The sequence below is a fragment of the Podarcis gaigeae genome (genome assembly GCF_964106915.1).
Source record: "Podarcis gaigeae genome assembly, chromosome: 4".
Lineage (NCBI taxonomy): Eukaryota > Metazoa > Chordata > Lepidosauria > Squamata > Lacertidae > Podarcis > Podarcis gaigeae.
In genome coordinates this window covers 31127180-31147456 of record NC_139677.1, presented here as the reverse complement: position 1 = coordinate 31147456, position 20277 = coordinate 31127180, and the positions used below count along the sequence as shown (strand labels likewise).

The 20277-nt window shown below is 41.9% G+C and overlaps 1 protein-coding gene across 5 annotated transcripts in view; it reads left to right on the top strand.

Annotated features, from left to right (window-relative positions):
- The window catches only part of NCK2 (NCK adaptor protein 2), a 69757-nt gene that overhangs the window by 25656 nt on the left and 23824 nt on the right, over nt 1–20277 (top strand). For 2 of the 5 annotated variants that reach the window (XM_083735642.1, XM_083735643.1), the window contains exons 2-4: nt 2465–2535; nt 5846–6004; nt 17651–17892. In XM_083735642.1, the coding sequence (XP_083591768.1) occupies nt 17667–17892 (226 nt within the window). In that variant the 5' untranslated portion in view covers nt 2465–2535; nt 5846–6004; nt 17651–17666. Of the gene's footprint in view, nt 1–2464; nt 2536–5845; nt 6005–17003; nt 17407–17650; nt 17893–20277 lie in introns of those variants that run through there. The other 3 variants (XM_083735640.1, XM_083735641.1, XM_083735644.1) reach the window with 2 other exon arrangements.

Below are 20277 nucleotides of genomic sequence, written 5' to 3'. Positions count from 1 at the left end.
ACACTGAACAATGAGGCTTACTTCCAAGTAGACTTAATGTAGGATCTGAAATGCTCTAATGCTCTATATACACTTTCTCAGTGCTGTTTTTGGGCAACTATGTGGTCTTTTCCCTTGGAAGATGGTTGATTAATTGAGTATGCATCTCCTTTTTGTTAGGTTCATGGAAAAAAAGATGTAGCACGAGTTTTAGTATCTTCTTCCCTTTGAATGCAATGGTGCATTTTAACCGCAAAAGCTGTCATGGTTGAAATAATATCCCAAATGTACCTGTAATGTTCAACTATTCATCACAGCAGTGTTTGTTTTTAGAGCAAATGCCTTATTTCAGGTATATTACTGTTTTAGTTTATGTGCGTTTTGTAGAGCGTCTCCAAATACTTAAAAGAACTTTTGACATGCTTTTCAATTTCTTTAATCCTTTTTACACTTTTTTTATTATTATGTTTGATCATGAAGAGGTCAGGTGCAGAAGGTTTTAAAACCTATCCTCAGTTTCCACTTAAGGCAGCTAAAAATTACTGAGGTCCACTAGTCACAAAATGGTGGTGCAGTGACAGAGCCATTCAAAAATTGGTGGTAGATGGAGGCAGTGTTTAGCTTTTTTTTTTTTTTAACTGATCTCTAATCCATCTTTAGAAATTGCTAAATTCTTCACCATAGCATTTCCCTTTTGACAGGGAGTTCAATAACTTGGCTTTTCTTAAGTTATACCTCAAAGAGATGTTTTCATTTAACTCTTTTCCTTCTCACCCCAACATATGTCTCTCAATATATTTGTACCCATCTCCTGTAATTTTTCTCCCATTCTCCATGTACCTTACTCTCACTCCCACAAGCTGTCAGTTTCTTTCATCCTTCCTGTCTGGTCCTTTTACATTCAATTAGTATAGTTGTTTCTTCGTTTTGGTGGTATAATGAATGAAGTACTATGAAGGAGAAGTTTTCTCTTACCAGCTCCCCACAAAGCTACGTATCAGCCATGGCCTTAATTTAAGAGTCCATTGCCTTTAATTATAAAACATGGACTGTTTTCATATACACAATAATATGCTTGCAGTACCTTAAGATTAACCTGACCTGGCAGTGGAGGAAGATTAGCTGTGTCCCTCTAATATTTTTTCCTTTTTTTTAGGAAAAGCATTTGGGTTGCAATCTGTAACTGATTCTTAGGTATTTTTGAAATAAAACTTTCAACAGCAATCTGAAAGACCACCTCTTCTACAGTGTTATGATGTGCAGAGGGGGGTCCTCTTGGTAGCACTACTGCCCTTGGAAATTATGGCAGTGGTGGCTCAGAAGACCCTTCAGCTATGGAATTCCCTCTCCACAGAGGTGCACCCGGCACTTCAATGGTATCGCTTTAGTTGTATACTGAAGACACAATTCCTTACTCTTTCCTTTGGCACCTGAGGTATATGGTTTAGTATCCACCCTAGTCTCTTGACTGTAATTCTTTTTTAACTGATTTTAATACATATTTTTTTACATTGCTGTAACCTGCCATGGGACCTCATGGTGAAGGGATGTGTGTGTGTAAGAAATAGAATTACAGTCAATCTTTGGTTGTCGAACATCTCGGCTGTCAAACATTTCAAAAGCCGAACACCAACAACCCGGAAGTAGCTGCTTCCATTTTTGAACGCGCCTCAGATGTCGAACGGCTTCCGAAGCGCGTTTCTCTCTCTTTTTCAATGAGATTTGCTGACACCCCTTTGATCCTCGGTTGTCGAACGTTTCGGAAGTTGAATGGTCTACCGGAATGGATTATGTTCGACAACCGAGGTTCCACTGTAATAGTAATAGTTGGGCACCTGGTTTTGTTTTGATTTGCTTACTGCAACCCCCTACATGAAATCTTACTCTGTTCCAATGGCCCATGACTCTCAGAAGTAAACCCCGCCCCCCACTCAGGGACGGGGGTAGTGAGGACGTGGAGAGCTCAGAAAAGCATGGATCAGTAACTGCTTCTATGATGGCAATGCCATCTTTGGATACCATCCAATATGTCTACAGTATTGATGGGTTCTGAACTATCTTGAGTTTGAACCATTTATCTGGTCTGTTGCTACAAAGGCTGCTCCCAGCTGTAGTGAAAGAGGAGAAAGTGAGACAGTGGATATTATGGCATGAATGTGAGCCAATGTAGTTACCTGAGACTAAATGCAAGTACATCCTTTGGGACTAACTGTGTGTGTGTGTGTGTGTGTGTGTGTGTGGTTTTGCCATAGTATAGTATACTTTGGTCAAAGGCTGATCACTCAATAAAGATTGCTTGAGTTCAACTGGCTACAGTTCCCTAACATTTCTTCTGTGTAATTTTTTTCTTGTGAAAATGGAAATCGTATCTACATTTTGGTTTACATTAATTTAAAATTAACACATGCACCAAGTAAAGTAGAGTGATTAAAAGCATGTGTTGTCTTTAGCGTTCTAATTAAAAGCTTGTTTTTGTTTGTTTCAGAATCTTCTCACAAGCGTAACTTTGCTCAAGAGACTTAACTTTCTGTGTCTGGATCCTGAATTGTGCCAAAGGTAAGTTACATGGATTTCATTTGAACTAAGAATACTTCTCTCTTTCCCACTTAAAATCGCTGAACTAATTGTGTCTTGCCTCCATTTCTCAAGTGCTTTTATCATGTAGTATGTTTAGGCTGCGACTGTACTATCAGTTCCAGGATGGTGATTTCTGTCACGTTGCTTGTGTTCACTCTTAAATATGGGGAGGAATCCTTAACTTAGCCTCCTTAACTACTTGTTCCAAGATATGGTGCAGGAGGTCTTTAATGTCATGCATTCCTGAGTGAACAGCAACGGAGGCAGTACCAGTTGTGTTACTCAGTGGAGATGGAACCATCTTAGAAATGTCTAGACCTTGGAAAGGATTTCTGTCCTCTCCCCTTGGAAAGGGGAAGACAAAAATCTTCCTTTGGAAGGATTTCTGTCCTCCCTCCTCACATATTTTCCTTCCCTCACCTCTCCATCAGGTTACAGTTTCTGGTGCCTGTAAAATTAACCAAGTGTATAAAATAATTGGTTTTGCTTCCTTTCTGAGTAGCAAAGTTTGATTATCTATCTGTGCCTCCTTGGATTTGCAAATGAGAAGACAGTGTTAGTTGTGGTATCATTGGTTATCTTCATGTTGTCGCCATAATTCCAGATAAGTTGATTTGTAACACTGGCATTAGTAAGAAGGGAAGCAATTACTGTAGTGTAACTTTTAATAATCCCCGTAATTCAGATGGGAAGATGCAATTGACTCTGAAGCTGATTGTGCAGGTAGCCATGTTCTGAAAGGGAATACAGTGGTACCATACGCTTCAGGTTACAGACTCCGCTAACCCAGAAATAGTACCTCGGGTTAAGAACTTTGCTTCAGGATGAGAACAGAAATTGTGCTCCGGCGACGTGGCGGCAGCAGGAGGCCCCATTAGCTAAAGTGGTGCTTCAGGTTAAGAACGAACCTCCGGAACAAATTAAGTACTTAACTCGAGGTACCACTGTACCAAATGGACAAGACCATTATGGAAATCTCTGGTCTGGAGGGAGTGGAAAGAAGCAAAATGGATCTGAGGGTGCATTGCCCTTCTTCTGGGAAAGAAGATGTTGAGGAGTTGGAGCAATACCCATTAGAATTAAGTAGTCCTGTGTAGATTTCCATCAACCTAGAAAAATGTGGCTTCATTTTCTCTGGTAAACTCTGCCATCTCCAAAGATCCAGAACTGGAAAGAAGCTTTCTTCTTTTCTCCAAGGGGCACAATCAGCTTGTTTCAGGTGAAAGGGAAACTGCAGAAGTTTTCTTTCACGATGGAGATGGACTTTCTGTCTTGTAGCCAGGGGCCATCTACAGGTACCAGCCAGCATCAAAGCAGTGTTATGCTTGTTAAGTTCATTTTGATAAGGTTTTTTTAAAAAATGATACAGTGATACTAACCATTGTCATCAGTTGATGAAAGAGGTCAGCTCTCAACAGTCTCTGAAGCTAAGTGGGAAAACTGCACCTGTTGTTTCTTATGTGGGCTGCAGTCTTGAGCCATATTGATTATTATTTTTTTAGCAATTCCAAACGTAGAACAAATTGCTAGTCCTGTTTTCTATTTATTTATTGTAAGTAATGTTACATGATGGATAGATATCTGGTAAGACTATCCCTATCCCTTGCTGAAGTGCCTTTCAATATCATTTAAGAAATCAGCTTTTCTTGCCTTATCCATATCATTTATTAAATAGCTCCCCCTTCTCTTCAAACGAGGGGCAAAAGGCAGAGTCATAATCCATCTTATTTACATTCCCTTATCCCTGACTCTCAACCTTGCCTGGCTTTCACTAATCTTGTAATGTTGCCAAAATTTTAACTAGCCTTCGTAGCTGTGTTTTTAACTGCGCCTTGATTTTATTCATGCATATCAAGTTGCAGGCTGTATTTCATTGGCCAGTTGGCAATCCTAACTCCTCTCAATTTCCTCAATCAGATTTATTACTGTGAAAGAATAGAAAATTACGAATACTACCAGTTGTGATACAGTGGTGCCTCGCAAGACGAAATTAATTCGTTCCGCGAATTTTTTCGTCTAGCGAATTTTTCATCTTGCATTTCAAAATTCAAACCCAGAATTTTTTTAAAAAAACAGCAGAGTTGCCCAATGGTCACAGAAAATCATAAAAATGCAGGGGAATAAAACAAGCTTCCAGATTCTTGCAAACCCCTCCCCAACTGTTCCCCCAGCCACCCAGCACACAGAAATTCAAATCCAGTTTTTTTTAAAAAAAAAACAGCAGAGTGCCCCAATGGTCACAAAAAATCAGAAAAATGCAGAAAAAAACACACAAGCTTCCAGATTCTTGCAAACCCCTCCCCAACACCAAGTCCTTGAATTCCAAACACCCCAACCCAAAATCCAACCCCCCCCCCAAAAAAAAGTTTTAAAAGCTTAACTTACCAAATGGCTGCAAAAGAAGTTTTGGAAAAGCTTCAAAAATCACCAAAGTCTTTAAAAACCTCAAAAAAGGCTACTATGTACACTGTGTTCTATGAGTTGCTCATCGAAGTCAAGTCGCAACTGTATTAACGGTGTTAAGAAAAAGGAAACAAACTTGCAAGACGTTTTCGTCTTGCGAAGCAAGCCCATAGGGAAATTCGTCTTGCGAAGCAGCTCAAAAAACGGAAAGCCTTTTCGTCTAGCGAGTTTTCCGTCTTGCGAGGCATTCGTCTTGCAGGGCACCACTGTACATGTTTCTATGGTGCTTGGATATGTATTGCATTATATGCATAATGATGTCTGAACTAAATAAGTAACTTGATTATATTGTATCCATGCGAGATTCCCACCCACCCCCACTGCCCAATTTGCAATTTTATTTAAACTGTAAAATATCTGCAGTATTCTGATAATATAGATTGGAATACATGTTTCCCTTTCAGAGGACAGAAGGGCATTTACAGACAGCAACACAGTAGACTCCCTTAGAAAGCAGGTAATAGCTTTCTAGGGGATTAGTAATCGGGTTTGCAATATTAGAAGTTTCGGAGTTTTGTCCTTTGTAGGTAAGATCAAGGTTAAATTTGCACAGTTTAGAAACAAATCCCCACCCCACCCCCACCTCCACCCCCGCAAATGATAGAAGTGCTGTGGTGCTTCTGGAAAAAGTGAACTGAGCGGCTCTTTCATGTGAAAATCAATAGGCCAAAAGAACAGATAGGGCCAGATCTCATACAAACTTCAAAGTTTTGAGACTGGCAGTGACTTGTACTATATATGAACCATTATCTGCATGCTGGAGGGGATAACTGCAACGCACCAGGTGACCAGTCGGGTATTTATTTCTCTTTTCCCTTAAACATAGGACTTAGCTGTTGTAAAGGGATTGTGTCTTGCCACACTAGACTGGGTGAAACACTGAAATTCTGTGACGATAGCTTATAGACAGAGGATCAGTGATTCTGCACCCAACATGGAAATTCCCAGATCACGATGGTCTTGATTTAGACATTGAATTGGAAAGGCGAGTAAACATAATATTCTCTTCTGTTTTTATGTAGTGTGTATTTGCCAGATGTGAAATCCATGGGACTTGGTTGATCTCACACACACCACTCATTTCCCCTCTTCTTATATAATATCCAAAATGCCACAGATTCTGTTTTGGAGAAGTACTTTTGCAAGCAGAACTCTTATTTCTCAGTTCCACCCTCTTCTTTTTGTTTATATGGAACCTGTGGCCAAATGCTCTTCATTGCCTTTCTCTGCCTAGAAATGTGGAAGGAAGGACAATGGGCATTCTTAAAAGCTGAATTCCAAGGGATCAAGGAAGGAGTTCCCTGGTTTGTTCAGCAGATTGCTCCAAAAAGCAGCGAGGAACATTTGGAGTAAGGCAGAACCAATCTATTAAGTAGGCTACCCTGTGACCCTTGTGGTCTGCTCAGGATCTGGTTGGGGTGCCTAAAGTAATAATAATAATTTATTATTTATATGGTGCCCATCTGGCTGGGTTTCCCCAGCCACTCTGGGCAGCTCCCAACAGAACATTAAAAATACGATAAAACAATCAAACATTAAAAACCTCCCTAAACAGGGCTGCCTTCAGATGTCTTCTAAAAGTCAGATAGTCTTTAAGAGAGACACCTCTTGAAATATTTTTTAAAGTAACGTTTGTTTAATATTTGAAGATAAAGCACAAGAAGGAAAAGAAGAAATACTCCAATACTTAAAATAGAAGAGAAAGAGAGAAAACCTTTTAATTTTGGAACAAGCCAATCCTAGGAGTTTACAGTGCTATGTAAAAGAGGTAATTTTATGCCCTGAAGGCTCATTATTTAAAGTAGACAGATGTGGGCTGACATTGGAACTGGGGAAGTGGAAAGTTAAATTTTCCCTCTCGTAATCTAAATCTTCCTGCTCCCTTAAAACTCAGCAGAGGAATCTCTCCTCCTCTCCAATGCATCGTGCTAAGGAGCCATCGCTATCGTCATCCAAGTTCACGCTTTTCATGTCTCCCACGCTATTCTGTATACCTTCCGCTTCTTCTTTTGTGGGTCATTTTTGGGACTGTGGGCACGTTTGGAAGTCGGCAGAACTGTTGTGAGCAGCGCCATAAATCAGTGTGCACGGGGCAGTTTTCCAACCACAACAAGATGACTGCTTGGTCCCAGAGAACAAATAACTTGCCTGAGAAAATGAGTACAGTGGTACCTCGGGTTAAGTACTTAATTTGTTACGGAGGTCCGTTCTTAACCTGAAGCATCACTTTAGCTAATGGGGCCTCCTGCTGCTGCTGTGCCGCTGGAGCACGATTTCTGTTCTCATCCTGAAGCAAAGTTCTTAACCTGAAGCACTATTTCTGGGTTAGCGGAGTCTGTAACCTGAAGCGTATGTAACCCGAGGTACCACTGTACAAACCCCTCCCCCAAAACAGGGAAGCCACCCCCCCAACTTCAAAACCAAAAAAAGAGGCCAAGACCCACACGCCTACTCCAGAATTAAGTAAGAGAGGTAAAATGCAAATTAAAACTCCAAACCCCCCCCCCCCCAGGCTCAGCACTCACTTTGCATCCTACTGCCTCCCATTCATTCCCCAGTGGCAGGGTCCTATCTGAAGAGATTTGGAGGGAGGATACAAGGTGGAGCATATCGGTTTCTTTTTCCCCTCTCTCCTTGCCACCCCAACCCCTTTTGACCCTTTCTTTTCCAAGAAAGGAAACAACAGCTGGTTATCTGGGAAGAAGGTGGGGCAGCTTGGAGCCTTCTCTTCCTTTTTTTCCAGTTAGCCCAGCCTGCTGCTCATCAAGGGAAATGAAAGTAGGCAACAACTGACAACATTTTATTTATTTGTTCATTTTATTTTTTTGTTTGGAGGGCTTTGATGGGCATCGAGGGGGCATTGGGTGCTGTGCTGCCCATGGGCGCTGTTTCGGGAAACCCTAGATCTGGTATAAATAACCCATGAATTTAAGGGAATTCATTTTGTGGTGCCCGACCGGAAGGTTGGAGGTTTGAATCCCCACAACAGGGTAAGCTCTTGTTGCTCTGTCCCAGCTCCTGCCAACCTAGCAGTTCAAAAGCACACCAGTGCAAGTAGATAAATAGGTACCGCTCCGGCGGGAAGGTAAATGGTGTTTCTGTGTGCTGCTCTGGTTTCGCCAGAAGCGGCTTAGTCATGCTGGCCACATGACCCGGAAGCTGTATGCCGGCTCCCTCGCCAATAAAGCAAGATGAGCGCCGCAACCCCAGAGTCGTCTGCGACTGGACTTAATGGTCAAGGGTCCCTTTGACCCTTTGCAAGTTCCTGCAGCCAATTAGAAGCCACGACAGACATTCGGGTTCCAAAGTATGTTTGCAAACCAGAACAATCACTTTGGCGTTTGGGAGCCCAAACGTTTGACTCGCAAGGTGTTCGACTTCCGAGAGATGGCTGTACTGCAACATTGCAGCCAACAACCCCATTCTTCTTTTTTTCCTCCTCCTCCCAGCAGTCTCCACAATAACATTCAAATAATATAAAGTGGAGCACTCTTTTCTTACTGCTGCAGTAATTGGTGGTGGCGGTGGTGGTTACAAGCGCTTTGCAGGCTATTTCACCCAGAATGCCTCACCGAGGAAGGGCCCACTTTGAAAACAGAAAAGTAACTAGCATAGCTGCTGTTAATATTTGGGGGAGGGTGTTAAAAGCAAGGGGAGAGGAATCATGGGGGTGGAATAATGAGGATGCCACTGCCAAAAGGAGGAGAGGGCAAGCAGGAGGGAGAGACGACAGAAGGGTGTTCAGGGGTCAGCAAACTTTTTCAGCTGGGGGCCGGTCCGCTGTCCCTCAGACCTTGTGGTGGGCCGGACTATATTTTTTTTGGGGGGGGTGTGTGAATGAATTCCTATGCCCCACAAATAACCCAGAGATGCATTTTAAATAAAAGCACACATCCTACTCATGTAAAAACACCAGGCAGGCTCCACAAATAACCCAGAGATGCATTTTATATAAAAGGACACATTCTACTCATGTAAAAACATGCTGATTCCAGGACTGTCCTTGGGCCGGATTTAGAAGGTGATTGGGCCAGATCCAGCGCCTGGGCCTTCGTTTGCCTACCCGTGGTGTTGGCAGTGGCAGAGCTTGCACTCATCTCCAACAGGACTATCCCTTGTCCTGACCGTGCCATTTACATCCTTCCTTACCATAAACTGAAGGAGAATCTCATTTGTTCTTTTGTGAATCTTTTCTGGCTCTTTATATTGGTGCGTGTATACTGATGGTGTTGCCTATTTCTCCCTTCGGAATTGTACTTTGTGCAGGGGCAGATCAATTGCCTAGGCCTCCATTTGACATTCTCTTTTGTGTTTGTCGTGCATTACAATGCTTTGTTTAGGGATGGGCTGCTGCTTTGTGTTGTCAATGTGGCAGCTGTAGTAGAGGCATCACTGCCCAGATGGGCAGTAGTTTCCCCTCAACAAGAGCTGTTCTTGGTTGCCACACTCTAGCAAGCTCCATAAGAGCCAGTTCAAGCAGCAGGTTGTTGGCACACAGGAACTGAGGGTAGGACTCCATTGTAGTTGCAAGGTATTACAGAGGCAAGTCTGTGGGCAGTAGTCACAGGTACCTGGTTTGGCTAGGTAACTCCTGAAGGATTTTTCTAGTGTTTCGTATACACTTCAGGTTACATACACTTCAGGTTACAGACTCTGCTAACCCAGAAATAGTGCTTCAGGTTAAGAACTTTGCTTCAGGATGAGAACAGAAATCGTGTTCCAGCGGCGCAGCGGCAGCAGGAGGCCCCATTAGCTAAAGTGGTGCTTCAGGTTAAGAACAGTTTCAGGTTAAGTACGGACCTCCAGAACGAATTAAGTACTTAACCCGAGGTACCACTGTAATTTAGAATCTCATTTTCAATAGTCTCATTCTGCAACAGTTCCACCAGTGACACAAGCTCTCAGGTAACAGGTTTTTACAGTTGTCAGGGTATGGCAGTTGTTAAATTTGTTTACATATTCACTAGCAAGACTTGCCTTGTTGGATTTTTCACCCTTTAAGGTTATTTTTCCTTAAATGGCATCTCACAACATAGTCCGTAATAAATAACTATATACTAAAAACAACAACAAAAGTCTCCAAGTCTCTCCTAAAGACTAACAAAGAAGATGCCATGTGTATTTTCTTTTTTTGGGGGGGGGGTGATTCCAAGGATATGGGGTCACCACAGAAAAGGCTTTGTCCTTTAATGCTTGTCAATATTACAGCTCTAAGCAGGGAGCCAGGCACCTTAAAAGCTCAGGCAGGTTCATATAGGTGCAGGTGGTTGTTTCGATAACCTTGACCCACACTTAGTACTTTAAAGACTAATACTAGAATCTTAAATTAAAACTGAAAATGAATTGATACAGAATTCTACTGGCTAGAACGACAGTGTGACTTAGTTGAATTATCACCCACAGAAATAAGTTGAAGATAGTCCAATATAGAAACATCTTTTCTGATTGGGATAAAGTTGTTATCGTGTGTGTGTGTGTGTGTGTGTGTGTGTTGTTAAGTGGCATTTCATTGTTTCTTCAGAAGATACAAAGGTTTAAAGTTTCTAGGAGGGTTTTTTCCTGCCTGAGAACATAAGCATATATTAGGTGCTTGTGGTTGCTTTTTTTGGCAGTTTGATATTTATCAGTGACATTTTTTTTTCTCCCAGCTGTGATAATTTTGACAAGGAACATCTGGTTAATCAGTATTCATGCATTCTTCCTTTTAAAAAGCCACAACAGCCTTTGTAGTTTAGCACCGAACAGGTTCCCTGCAAGTTGTACTCAGATGCCATAGCAGTGTTGCTCCTGTAGCAGGAAACAGAACTGTGTGCACTTTCTGTAACACTGCCTCCTTTAATATAGGGTAGCACTGTGGAAGCTGCGTTCTGGATTTGTTGACCCACCTGTCCTTTGAGCCAGTGCTAAAACTTGGGATGACTTGGGAAGCGGCAGAACTTGGGAGAATGAGAACATTGCATGTGTATAATAATAATAATAACTTTATTATTTATACCCCGCCCATCTGGCTGGGTTTCCCCAGCCAGTCTGTGTGGCTTCCAACTGAATATTAAAAACTATGCAACATCAGACATTAAAAGCTTCCCTAAACAGGGCCGCCTTCAGTTGTATTTTAAAGGTAAAAGAGTTTATTGCCTTGACATCTGCTGGGAGGACATTCCACAGGGCAGGCGCCACTACCAAGAAGGCCCTCTGCCTGGCGCCCTGTAACCTCACTTTTTGCAGCGAGGGAACTGCCAGAAGGTCCTCGGCGCTGGACCTCAGTGTCCGGGCTGAATGATGGGGCTTTTGAGATTGCCAATCTGCGCTGTGCATCTTGAGTCAGGACAGACTCCTAGGATGGCCTTGGAGGCTGAGACTAGTGGGATAAGTGGTAGTATAGTTGAGTAGGGTTGAAGGAGGAGTGGTGCAACAGGTAGAAAAGGGACTTGGCCGTGAGCCCTGACTTGCGAGTAGCTTGCATAAAACATTTAGATCCAGAATTGGCCTCCACAGTTACTTATGGACTCACTGTTAAGACCGTGTTCATGGAAGACAATCTTACGCGGCTACGAGTGGTCGCCAAAGAAGATGAAGAAGAAATATTTTCTAGACTAAAGTCAGCTGGGTTAGAGCATGGTTCTGATAACACCAAGATTTCAAGTTCAATCCACGTAAGGGAGAGCTGCGTATTCCTGCATTGCAAAGGGCTGCACTAGATGAGGGTCCTTTCTAACTCTACAATTCTGTGATTCTAAGCTTTCTTTGAACAAATAGCATATTGCAGGAGACTTCAAGTTTAAATTTGACTGATTTCAATTGTACAGTTAATGCTGCAAACAGAGCACCAGAACAATGTGTATTCTAGGTGGCATGTTGTTGATTTTGCAGATAATTAGCTGGAAGGGATAGGGGAGCTTCTCGTTGTTTTGGATTGTACAGGAGTGTATTTTTGTTACTGCTCCATCTTCACTGCCTCCAAAAAAAATTGTTTATTCTTGATGGAATCTGTCTTGCCTTCTCATTGACCTCCAGCACACCTATTTTTTCAGAGTGCTTTTTAACTTTCATTCCTCACTGCTGTCCTACAACTCATGGGCAGAAACCATGCATTTTGGCCAAGGAAAGGACAGCTGGTGATGCAGTCGTATGTTTGTGTGAGCTGGGTTTATGTTAACTGTTATAAGGATTGGTTAGTTTTTCTGTTAAAACTGGGCAAAATACGGTCAAGAAGGTACTGCGGTCAGATTTTTTTCCCCTTTTCACTCTGGTCACACATCAGAATACCAAAAAAAAAAAAAAAAAATCCATTCTGTGATGAATCATTTCATGATTAACAACAGATTTAAGGCTGAACAATATGATGTACAGAATGCATTTTGCAATACTGTTTTAAAACCACATATATGCAATGTGCATGTACAGCTTCTGTGCTAGTAGTGGTGTGTGCAACACTCTTTCGTCTTGTAAGGAAACTGCATATTTTGCTTTTGAGGTGGCCCATAACTTGAGGTTTCCTGTTAAGAAAGGATATGTAAGTTAGAGTGGCTGCTTGCTGTGTGCGCATTGCATTGCACTGCACACTTTGACAAAAGAGCAGGCTTTTACATACCCAACACCTGCATTTCAGGGGAACAATGTGAACAGGGTTAAGACACTTGACACGGTATGTCCAACCATGTTACTGTAAAATGGGTGGCACATTTGTGGGAATTTTTAGTCTTAGAATGGTATCTAACTGTGGAAGAATTGTAAAGGTGAGGGAGGATATAATCCTGTCTAAATTTTATCTGTTGCGATTGTAGACCTTTCTCGGTGCATTTACATTAAAAGAGAGTACAGTGGTTGCCTCGCAAGACAAAATTAATTCGTTCCGCGAATCTTTTCGTCTTGCAATGTTTTTCGTCTTGCGAAGCACGGTCCGTCGCAACTGCGCCTCTTCAAGCGGCTTTAGGAAAACGAACAAACTCGCAAGACGTTTTCGTCTTGCGAAGCAAGCCCATAGGGAAATTCGTCTTGCAAAGCGACGCAAAAACCGAAAAACCCTTTCGTCTTGCGCGTTTTTCGTTTTGCGAGGCATTCGTCTTGCGGGGCACCACTGTAAATGAAGTTCATATTCATAAAATCCATATTTAAATTGCTACTAATATGGTGGTGGATATTACAGTGTATCGGATGCTAAATATTTGTAATGTATACCAGGTTCAAATGCACAAACACAAAGCTTGTGTGCATGTGTGTCTTTCGATTTTCTTGTCTCTGCTGTAACCCTTTCCATTGCTCCAGCGACAGATCAAAAAGCTGTATCTTAATAGTGATGTGGTAGCATGCCAAAAGACATATTATACCAGTGGAGAGGATTATAGGGCAACATTGAAAAAAGGGACGAGTTTTTGCAGGTGTCTCTTGATGTTTAACTTAGGCTCCTCCAACTCTGCTAGCCGACTTCTGACCTATTTCTGTGCTACAGTTCAAACCATGGTTTTGAAGAGATCCTGCTCTGCTTTAATCTGGGTCAACAAACTGTTTAGTGGAAAACTTGTTTCACAGATTGCTCAGTCCTATGCGGTGGGAACATCCATATTTGAAATTCTGTTAAGAGGGAGCTAGTGGCATGTTTCACCAAGTCATGGTGGGAGTTGGCCTGTTTTTGCATAAATTAACAACTGTGCCTTTAACTTAAAAAATAATAATTATGTGCTGATATGCCTAAGTAGACATTCAAAGCCCAGTGCCTTTTCCAGAAATGAATAATACTAGCATCACTTGGAAATTTGGGACCTTATCCTTGTAGGTTTGATTCCTGTAAGGGAACAACTGCATATTCCTGCATTGCAGAGAGTTGGACTCGATGATCCTCATGATCTCTTCCAACTCTACAATTATATGATTTTGCCCAGTCACTTTGCTGTAGCAGCAGCAAAGCATTAATAATTGTTTTACCATCCATGTAGTATATAATCTCTGTGTTTCTGCACTACACGCTTGCTTGTTCAGATCAGGATCTCTGCTAGATCAGGTCAAAGGGAATATGTCCACAGATATGTTTGGTCCATAATGTGGTGACACAGCAATAGTATGGAGCCACACAAAAAGGAGCTTGTGGATTGATTCTGCAAGCACCTTCAAAGCTGAGAATAATGTTGGAGACTAGGCACTTCCCATCACCGAATTCTAAAGGTAAAGGTGCCCCGACCATTAGGTCCAGTCGTGGCCGACTCTGGGGTTGTGGTGCTCATCTCAATTTATTGGCCGAGGGAGCCGGCGTACAGCTTCTGGGTCATGTGGCCAGCATGACTAAGTCGCTTCTGGCGAACCAGAGCAGCGCACGGAAACGCTGTTTACTGTCCCGCTGGAACGGTACCTATTTATCTACTTGCACTTTGACCTGCTTTCGAACTGCTAGGTTGGCAGGAGCAGGGACTGAGAAATGGGTGCTCACCCCATTGTGGGGATTCAAACCGCCGACCTTCTGATCACCAAGCCCTAGGCTCTGTGGTTTAGACCACAGCGCCACCTGTGTCCCATCACAAAATTCTGGCAGTGACCAAATGTGGTTAACAATTATGTGTCCTTGGTTCAGCTGAGAGTGCTATGTTACATTGCAACTTGTTTTCTTTTTAAAAAGTTTTGTTTTAAAATACGCAAAATGGTTTTGGTTTTAGTGTTAAGTTTGTTTTGGTCGTGTGAGTGGATCCCCTTACAGGGGACAGCCTAGCAACTGTTCATGCTGACAGTGTAGTTGTTAATGGGAGAATTTCAGCTTCCCATGTTCAGAATAATTTAAATTAATCTAAATGTGTATTGACAGTAAGAGGATCCAGAGCAGACACAATTGTAACCTCCCTGTGGCCAGGTCATTTTATTGACCTGTGGTTTGACTATTTTGTGATTACTGTGTGTTAGCTCTGCGTAACTCCCATGGAAGAAACCCTAAAAACTAGAACAGTCATTTTAGCTAGACTACAGCTGTTTTGTCTGCTGTTCTGCAATCCATTCCTTCACTGAGCAGATAGTTTTATTGCTGCTATGTTGAAATGCAAGGTGTTACCAAGTCCATTAAAACTTTTTGTCAGGAAAGCAGGAATGGGGGGCCGGCTGATGTCGGTAGGCGTTTTGGGGAGCCCATTTCTGCAATTTGTTAATACATTAAGATTTTATTGAGGAGGTGCTTGCAGACTTACAGACCATTACTGTAGCAACAAAATACTGAGTGGCACCAAAACCTGTATAAGGCAGAAGTGAGCTGAGTACATCTGGTCTGCTTTTGAAAAGATAAGTCACAGGGTCATTCCCCATCAAATCAATGCAAAAAACAAGGGTTTTGTCACCCACCATCTCGGATTTTGATTATACTTGGTGTACACCCTTCCCTTATGGTTGAAAGAAACCCCCTTACGGTTTTTTCCTCTATCTTAAACGGTTTTAATTTTATAGCACTTCAAAATTTCATGAAATCTGCATTGTCTGTCCCTCTTGAGACCCTCGGCACATGTACATTCCCACCCCCTCCATAACCAATGATCAGATCTCTTTGAAATTTTACATGGAGCTCAATAAGAGGATGAGATAGAGGGTGGGGGAAATTGGGGGGGGGGTTTCCTTCAACCAAAATCCAAGATGGTGGGTGACATGACGGTGTTGAAATGACGTGGAATGACCCCACAGTTACTTAGATCTTCCTCTTGCATTTATTACACAGCAATAGTACATTGCAAGACAGAGCAAAAGGACTATAAGCGAAACTGGATATTAATTTTAGGTGCATAGAGTCAACAGAAGCCAATTGTGTGATCTGATCTGGTGGTTAGCGGGCCTGTTGATTCCCCACAAACGACGTACCATCATGGGCGGTAGAAGGTTATTTTCTTCCGAAGATGAACCATGCCTGCTACTTAGATGTTTTATCTGGTCCTAATAAAGGCATGTTACAGTTGCATTTGGATTTATCCCCTAATGAACCAACATGGACGACTGTCTGCATGAAAAGAAAGTGTGTGCAGGGGTGTGTGTTATATGCATATGCCTCTTGCTATGATCTTTTATAGCTTACGAACAATATCCTAAACACTAATCCTTAAATCAATTTCTTTGCTCCAAACACCTCCCCATCTTTACCTGCCTCTTGTTTCCTCTTTCTTTGCCATATGTTCTTCTAGTAGCAGTTAGTATTTGTTTCTTTGGGGCTCTTTTGGAGATCTTATCAGCCCTTGCATTGAGTTGCATCACCTCATTTTGAAAGCCCAATTCAGGTTGCAGAAATGTTTTGCATTGTTTTTTCGGTAGACAATTAGGAGTGCAGAATTCTGAGAGAGGGCGAGGGTCAAAGGTTCTACATGCTGACTAGCTGTATAGTAAAGAAATTGTAATGAGCTATCCTAGCTGGGGAAAACCAATTGTAACATGAATGGGATGGGGATTTCTATGTTCTCTTTAGCACTCTCAGCTCTTGTGATTTATGTGTTCCTTCTCAGATGAAGGAAAACAAACAAAAGAAATCACTGGGTTAAAGCTGACCAAAAGTCCAGAGGTTGCACTATTATCAATTTACGATGGGGCGGAAGGTTTACAGGCTATGAAGGACTTGCTCACAGATTTATTGACAGCTGCACGAATTATTATAGCTAGGAAGTGGAAGGGGCAAGGTGAATATAAAATGGAAGAATGGTATAAAGAGGTGTGGGATATAGCTATTAATGATAAATTAACATGTACCATTAAGGTAAATGGGGAATATGCAGTAGAAATGATTTTGAGGAGATATGGAGGGTGTTTGTAGAATTTGTACTGTTGAAATGGAAAGGGGTCAAACCATCGCAAGAGGTTTTGAAATTTTGGGAGGCTGGATAGTTACAATGGAATGGTCTCGGGGATGGGGTGCACATTTTTATTATTATTTATTGATGATTATTACTTTGTCAAAATTTGGGGGGGGGGAGAAAACAAACAAAATTTTGGATTTTGGATCAGGATAGTAATTCTGGAGCATTTTAAGTCTTTGTATTGTTTTAAAAGGGAACATTAGCAACCAATTAAAACTTACCCAAGAATGACAACAGGTTCATTCAAGCAGTGGACAGTCAAGGATGGGCAATCATATTAGAGAAGTTCAGCAAAATATTTCATCCACACTCATTGTTCAGGTTAGATTTCAAGTAGTATATTATGGGAGTTCCATTAAAACAAAAATGACTGGTTTTGCCGTTCTTAAGTTGTATTTCCTTTCACTCTGCATCTCATTGTCTTGATTCTAATCTTCACATCCTCCTGAAGCTTATAATCTCTTCTCCCCTAAAATGAAACTAAATTTCCAGCACCTGAAGTGAATTGCAGCCCAACAAATTGGATGCAGTGTAATGCAAAACCTTGAGGCAGGATCATTAAGTAGTCAGCCTGTGTGGTGGCAAGGTAAATTTTGGCTTAGACTGTGCCACGTGCGCACAAAGTTGTTGGAAGTGGATCAGAAAAAGGGTGAGGGGCTGATCTGGACCTATTCTACAGGAATGTGGTTTAGTGCTGCATCAGAAACGTAGCGTTTTTTGCTCTGCAAGGATGTTCTTACTTTTTAAAGCTTGCTCTATGTTTTCAATCTTCAGTGGTGAAACGGAGAAGTATGTGCAGTTTTTCAATGAATGTATTTGTTTCATGACAGAGGGACTCCATGAAAGATGACAGAAGAAGTTATTGTTATAGCAAAGTGGGATTACACTGCACAACAGGACCAAGAACTTGACATAAAGAAGAATGAACGCCTCTGGCTATTAGATGATTCCAAAACATGGTGGAGGGTAAGAAACGCAGCCAACAAAACAGGATATGTGCCATCAAATTATGTTGAGAGGAAGAACAGCTTGAAGAAGGGTTCCTTGGTTAAAAATCTGAAAGACACATTGGGTAAGTCCTTTTGGAGTCTTGCATTAATTCTTTTCAGAAACCAATTATGTTAAAACGCCTGTAGGGCGAACATCATGTCAGCATTGCATATGAAAAGGAGTGTGGATATTTGCTCTTAATTCGGAGCTCATAATTTTAAGTAGCAGAGAATTTGTTTTTGTAAGAAGCTATTTTTGTATTATCAAGAGGAAATGCAAGTAGAGAGAAATTTTTCTTTTGTCCTTAATGTGTTTATCAGATTTTCGTAAGAATGCACACGCCACACTCCCTGTTTTCCCTTACAAAAACAAAGACTTTAAAGTATGTCAAGTGTACAGAGCTGGCAGCCCCTCACCCTTTTTTGAACACCCTCCCTTGTGGAGTGTTCCCTCAGCCTCCTATCCTCTCTCCTTGGGAGTCCTCTGGGCAGCCACAGCTGCCACCCCTGGTCTCTGAACTTCTCCCCACAATCCTAGTTGAGAGGCAGAGACGTAAGAGGGCATCAGAAGAGGGAGGGAAGGAAAGAGGGGCAAGAGCCAGTGTTGCTCACAGCACCTCTGACCACCCTTCAAGGCACACCAGGGTGCCACGCCACCCTGGTTGAAAATCACTCTTCTAAGTGATGCCTGTTTCCCTGCCTGTTATAACCCTATACCTTTTGTTTGTGTGTTCCTTCCTCTCCATGTTTCTATATTTATTACTACCATTTAGTTGCTGCTATGTTTTGTCCTTTGCCGAATTCACTTACTGCCTAGTGGAGACCTAATTTTTTATCTTTACATGAGTGAGCAGAAATGCAAATCTGTGGTGGGAGAGGTGGTGCATTACATGTGATTATTTGCGAATATGTACCAGAAGCACATAGTCTTTCTCTTGCATATGGGATTTCTTATTTATGATGCAACTCATTGCTTGCTTTAAATGTACTAGACTAAGTTGCCAAACTTACGGAGTTTCCTGATATCATTTTGCCGTGTTCCTCCACTTCCACTTCACATAATTGGCAGAATGGAAAAATAGACAGGATAATGATGTTGGGGTAATGATAATAAGTTTTCCTAGATCCCCCAATAAATTTTATTGAATCTTTTCATCATAAAATACAATAAAAAACCAAATTAATCTAAATTGAAAGCAAAAACAAAGAAGAGGAAATAAAATAAAAGGCCCTCACTCAAAGGTAGATCTCAATCCTTGTCTCACTCAGAAGAGGAGGAGGAGGAGTTTGGATTTGATATCCCGCTTTATCACTACCCGAAGGAGTCTCAAAGCGGCTAACATTCTCCTTTCCCTTCCTCCCCCACAACAAACACTCTGTGAGGTGAGTGGGGCTGAGAGACTTCAGAGAAGTGTGACTGGCCCAAGGTCACCCAGCAGCTGCATGTGGAGGAGCGGGGAAGCGAACCCGGTTCACCAGATTACGGAACTACCGCTCTTAACCACTACACCACACTGGCTCTCACCTGGGAGAACCTTCTCACCTGGGAGCTTTTCTTTCTTCTCCCAGCCCCCTCACCTTAGGAAATCTTCCCTTCCCTGCCTCTCATACAGGGTCCTTCACTAACCAGCCTTCAACCTTCATGCGCGTACGATCCTGTAAAGATGGTGCCCTTATCTTCCTTGTAAGAATTCACCATGCCCCAGCATCTACCAATAAAAATATATGTTAAAAAAGTGTCCTTTTGATAACACAAAGCAAGAGTTTTTACCAGTTAAGATATCATTCCCACCCACTATGCCCCTGCCTGGTATTTCAGTGAACCAGCTTAATTTTGCCCGTTGATAGTGAGACAGAAACCATATCATGATCCATCTCTAGCCCTAGTGGTAGGTAACTATTAATCTGGAATGGGGAGACAGATCCTGCCCACCTCAAAATGCTCACACACACAATCCAACAGGGCCTAGGTAAGAACTCCATTGTAGATGTGCAACCGAGTGTGAATTTGTATCAGAACAGAGACGTGTTTTTTTAGGTTAGAGTGTCTTGCGTGAAGTGTGATCAGTGCCTTGTCAATCAAAGGTCTTGACTTCATGTTCCATTTAATGAAAATGAGGCTGTATATCTTTGAAGGCGGTAAGGCTTCAGACACATGGTTCTGATGTATAATTAGATGCTGATGCAACAGAACACATGGTGCTGTTTGGTGTTTTGATTGTAGTTGCTGATAGTTGTTTAAACAGAAAAACCGAGCAAATGCCGGAATTAACAGCATTTGCCCAATAGCGAAGATTTGTTTACCTCTTTATAGCAGCATAGCTTCTTTTCCTTTTTCACTCTCAGTTCATTTCCTGAAAATTTGACCAAAAAATAAATAAAAGGCACATTTATCCCAATGCTCACCAAAGCATGTGTACGTAAACTGATAATATATAGCACCAAAAAGAGTACTGTGTATTCATCCA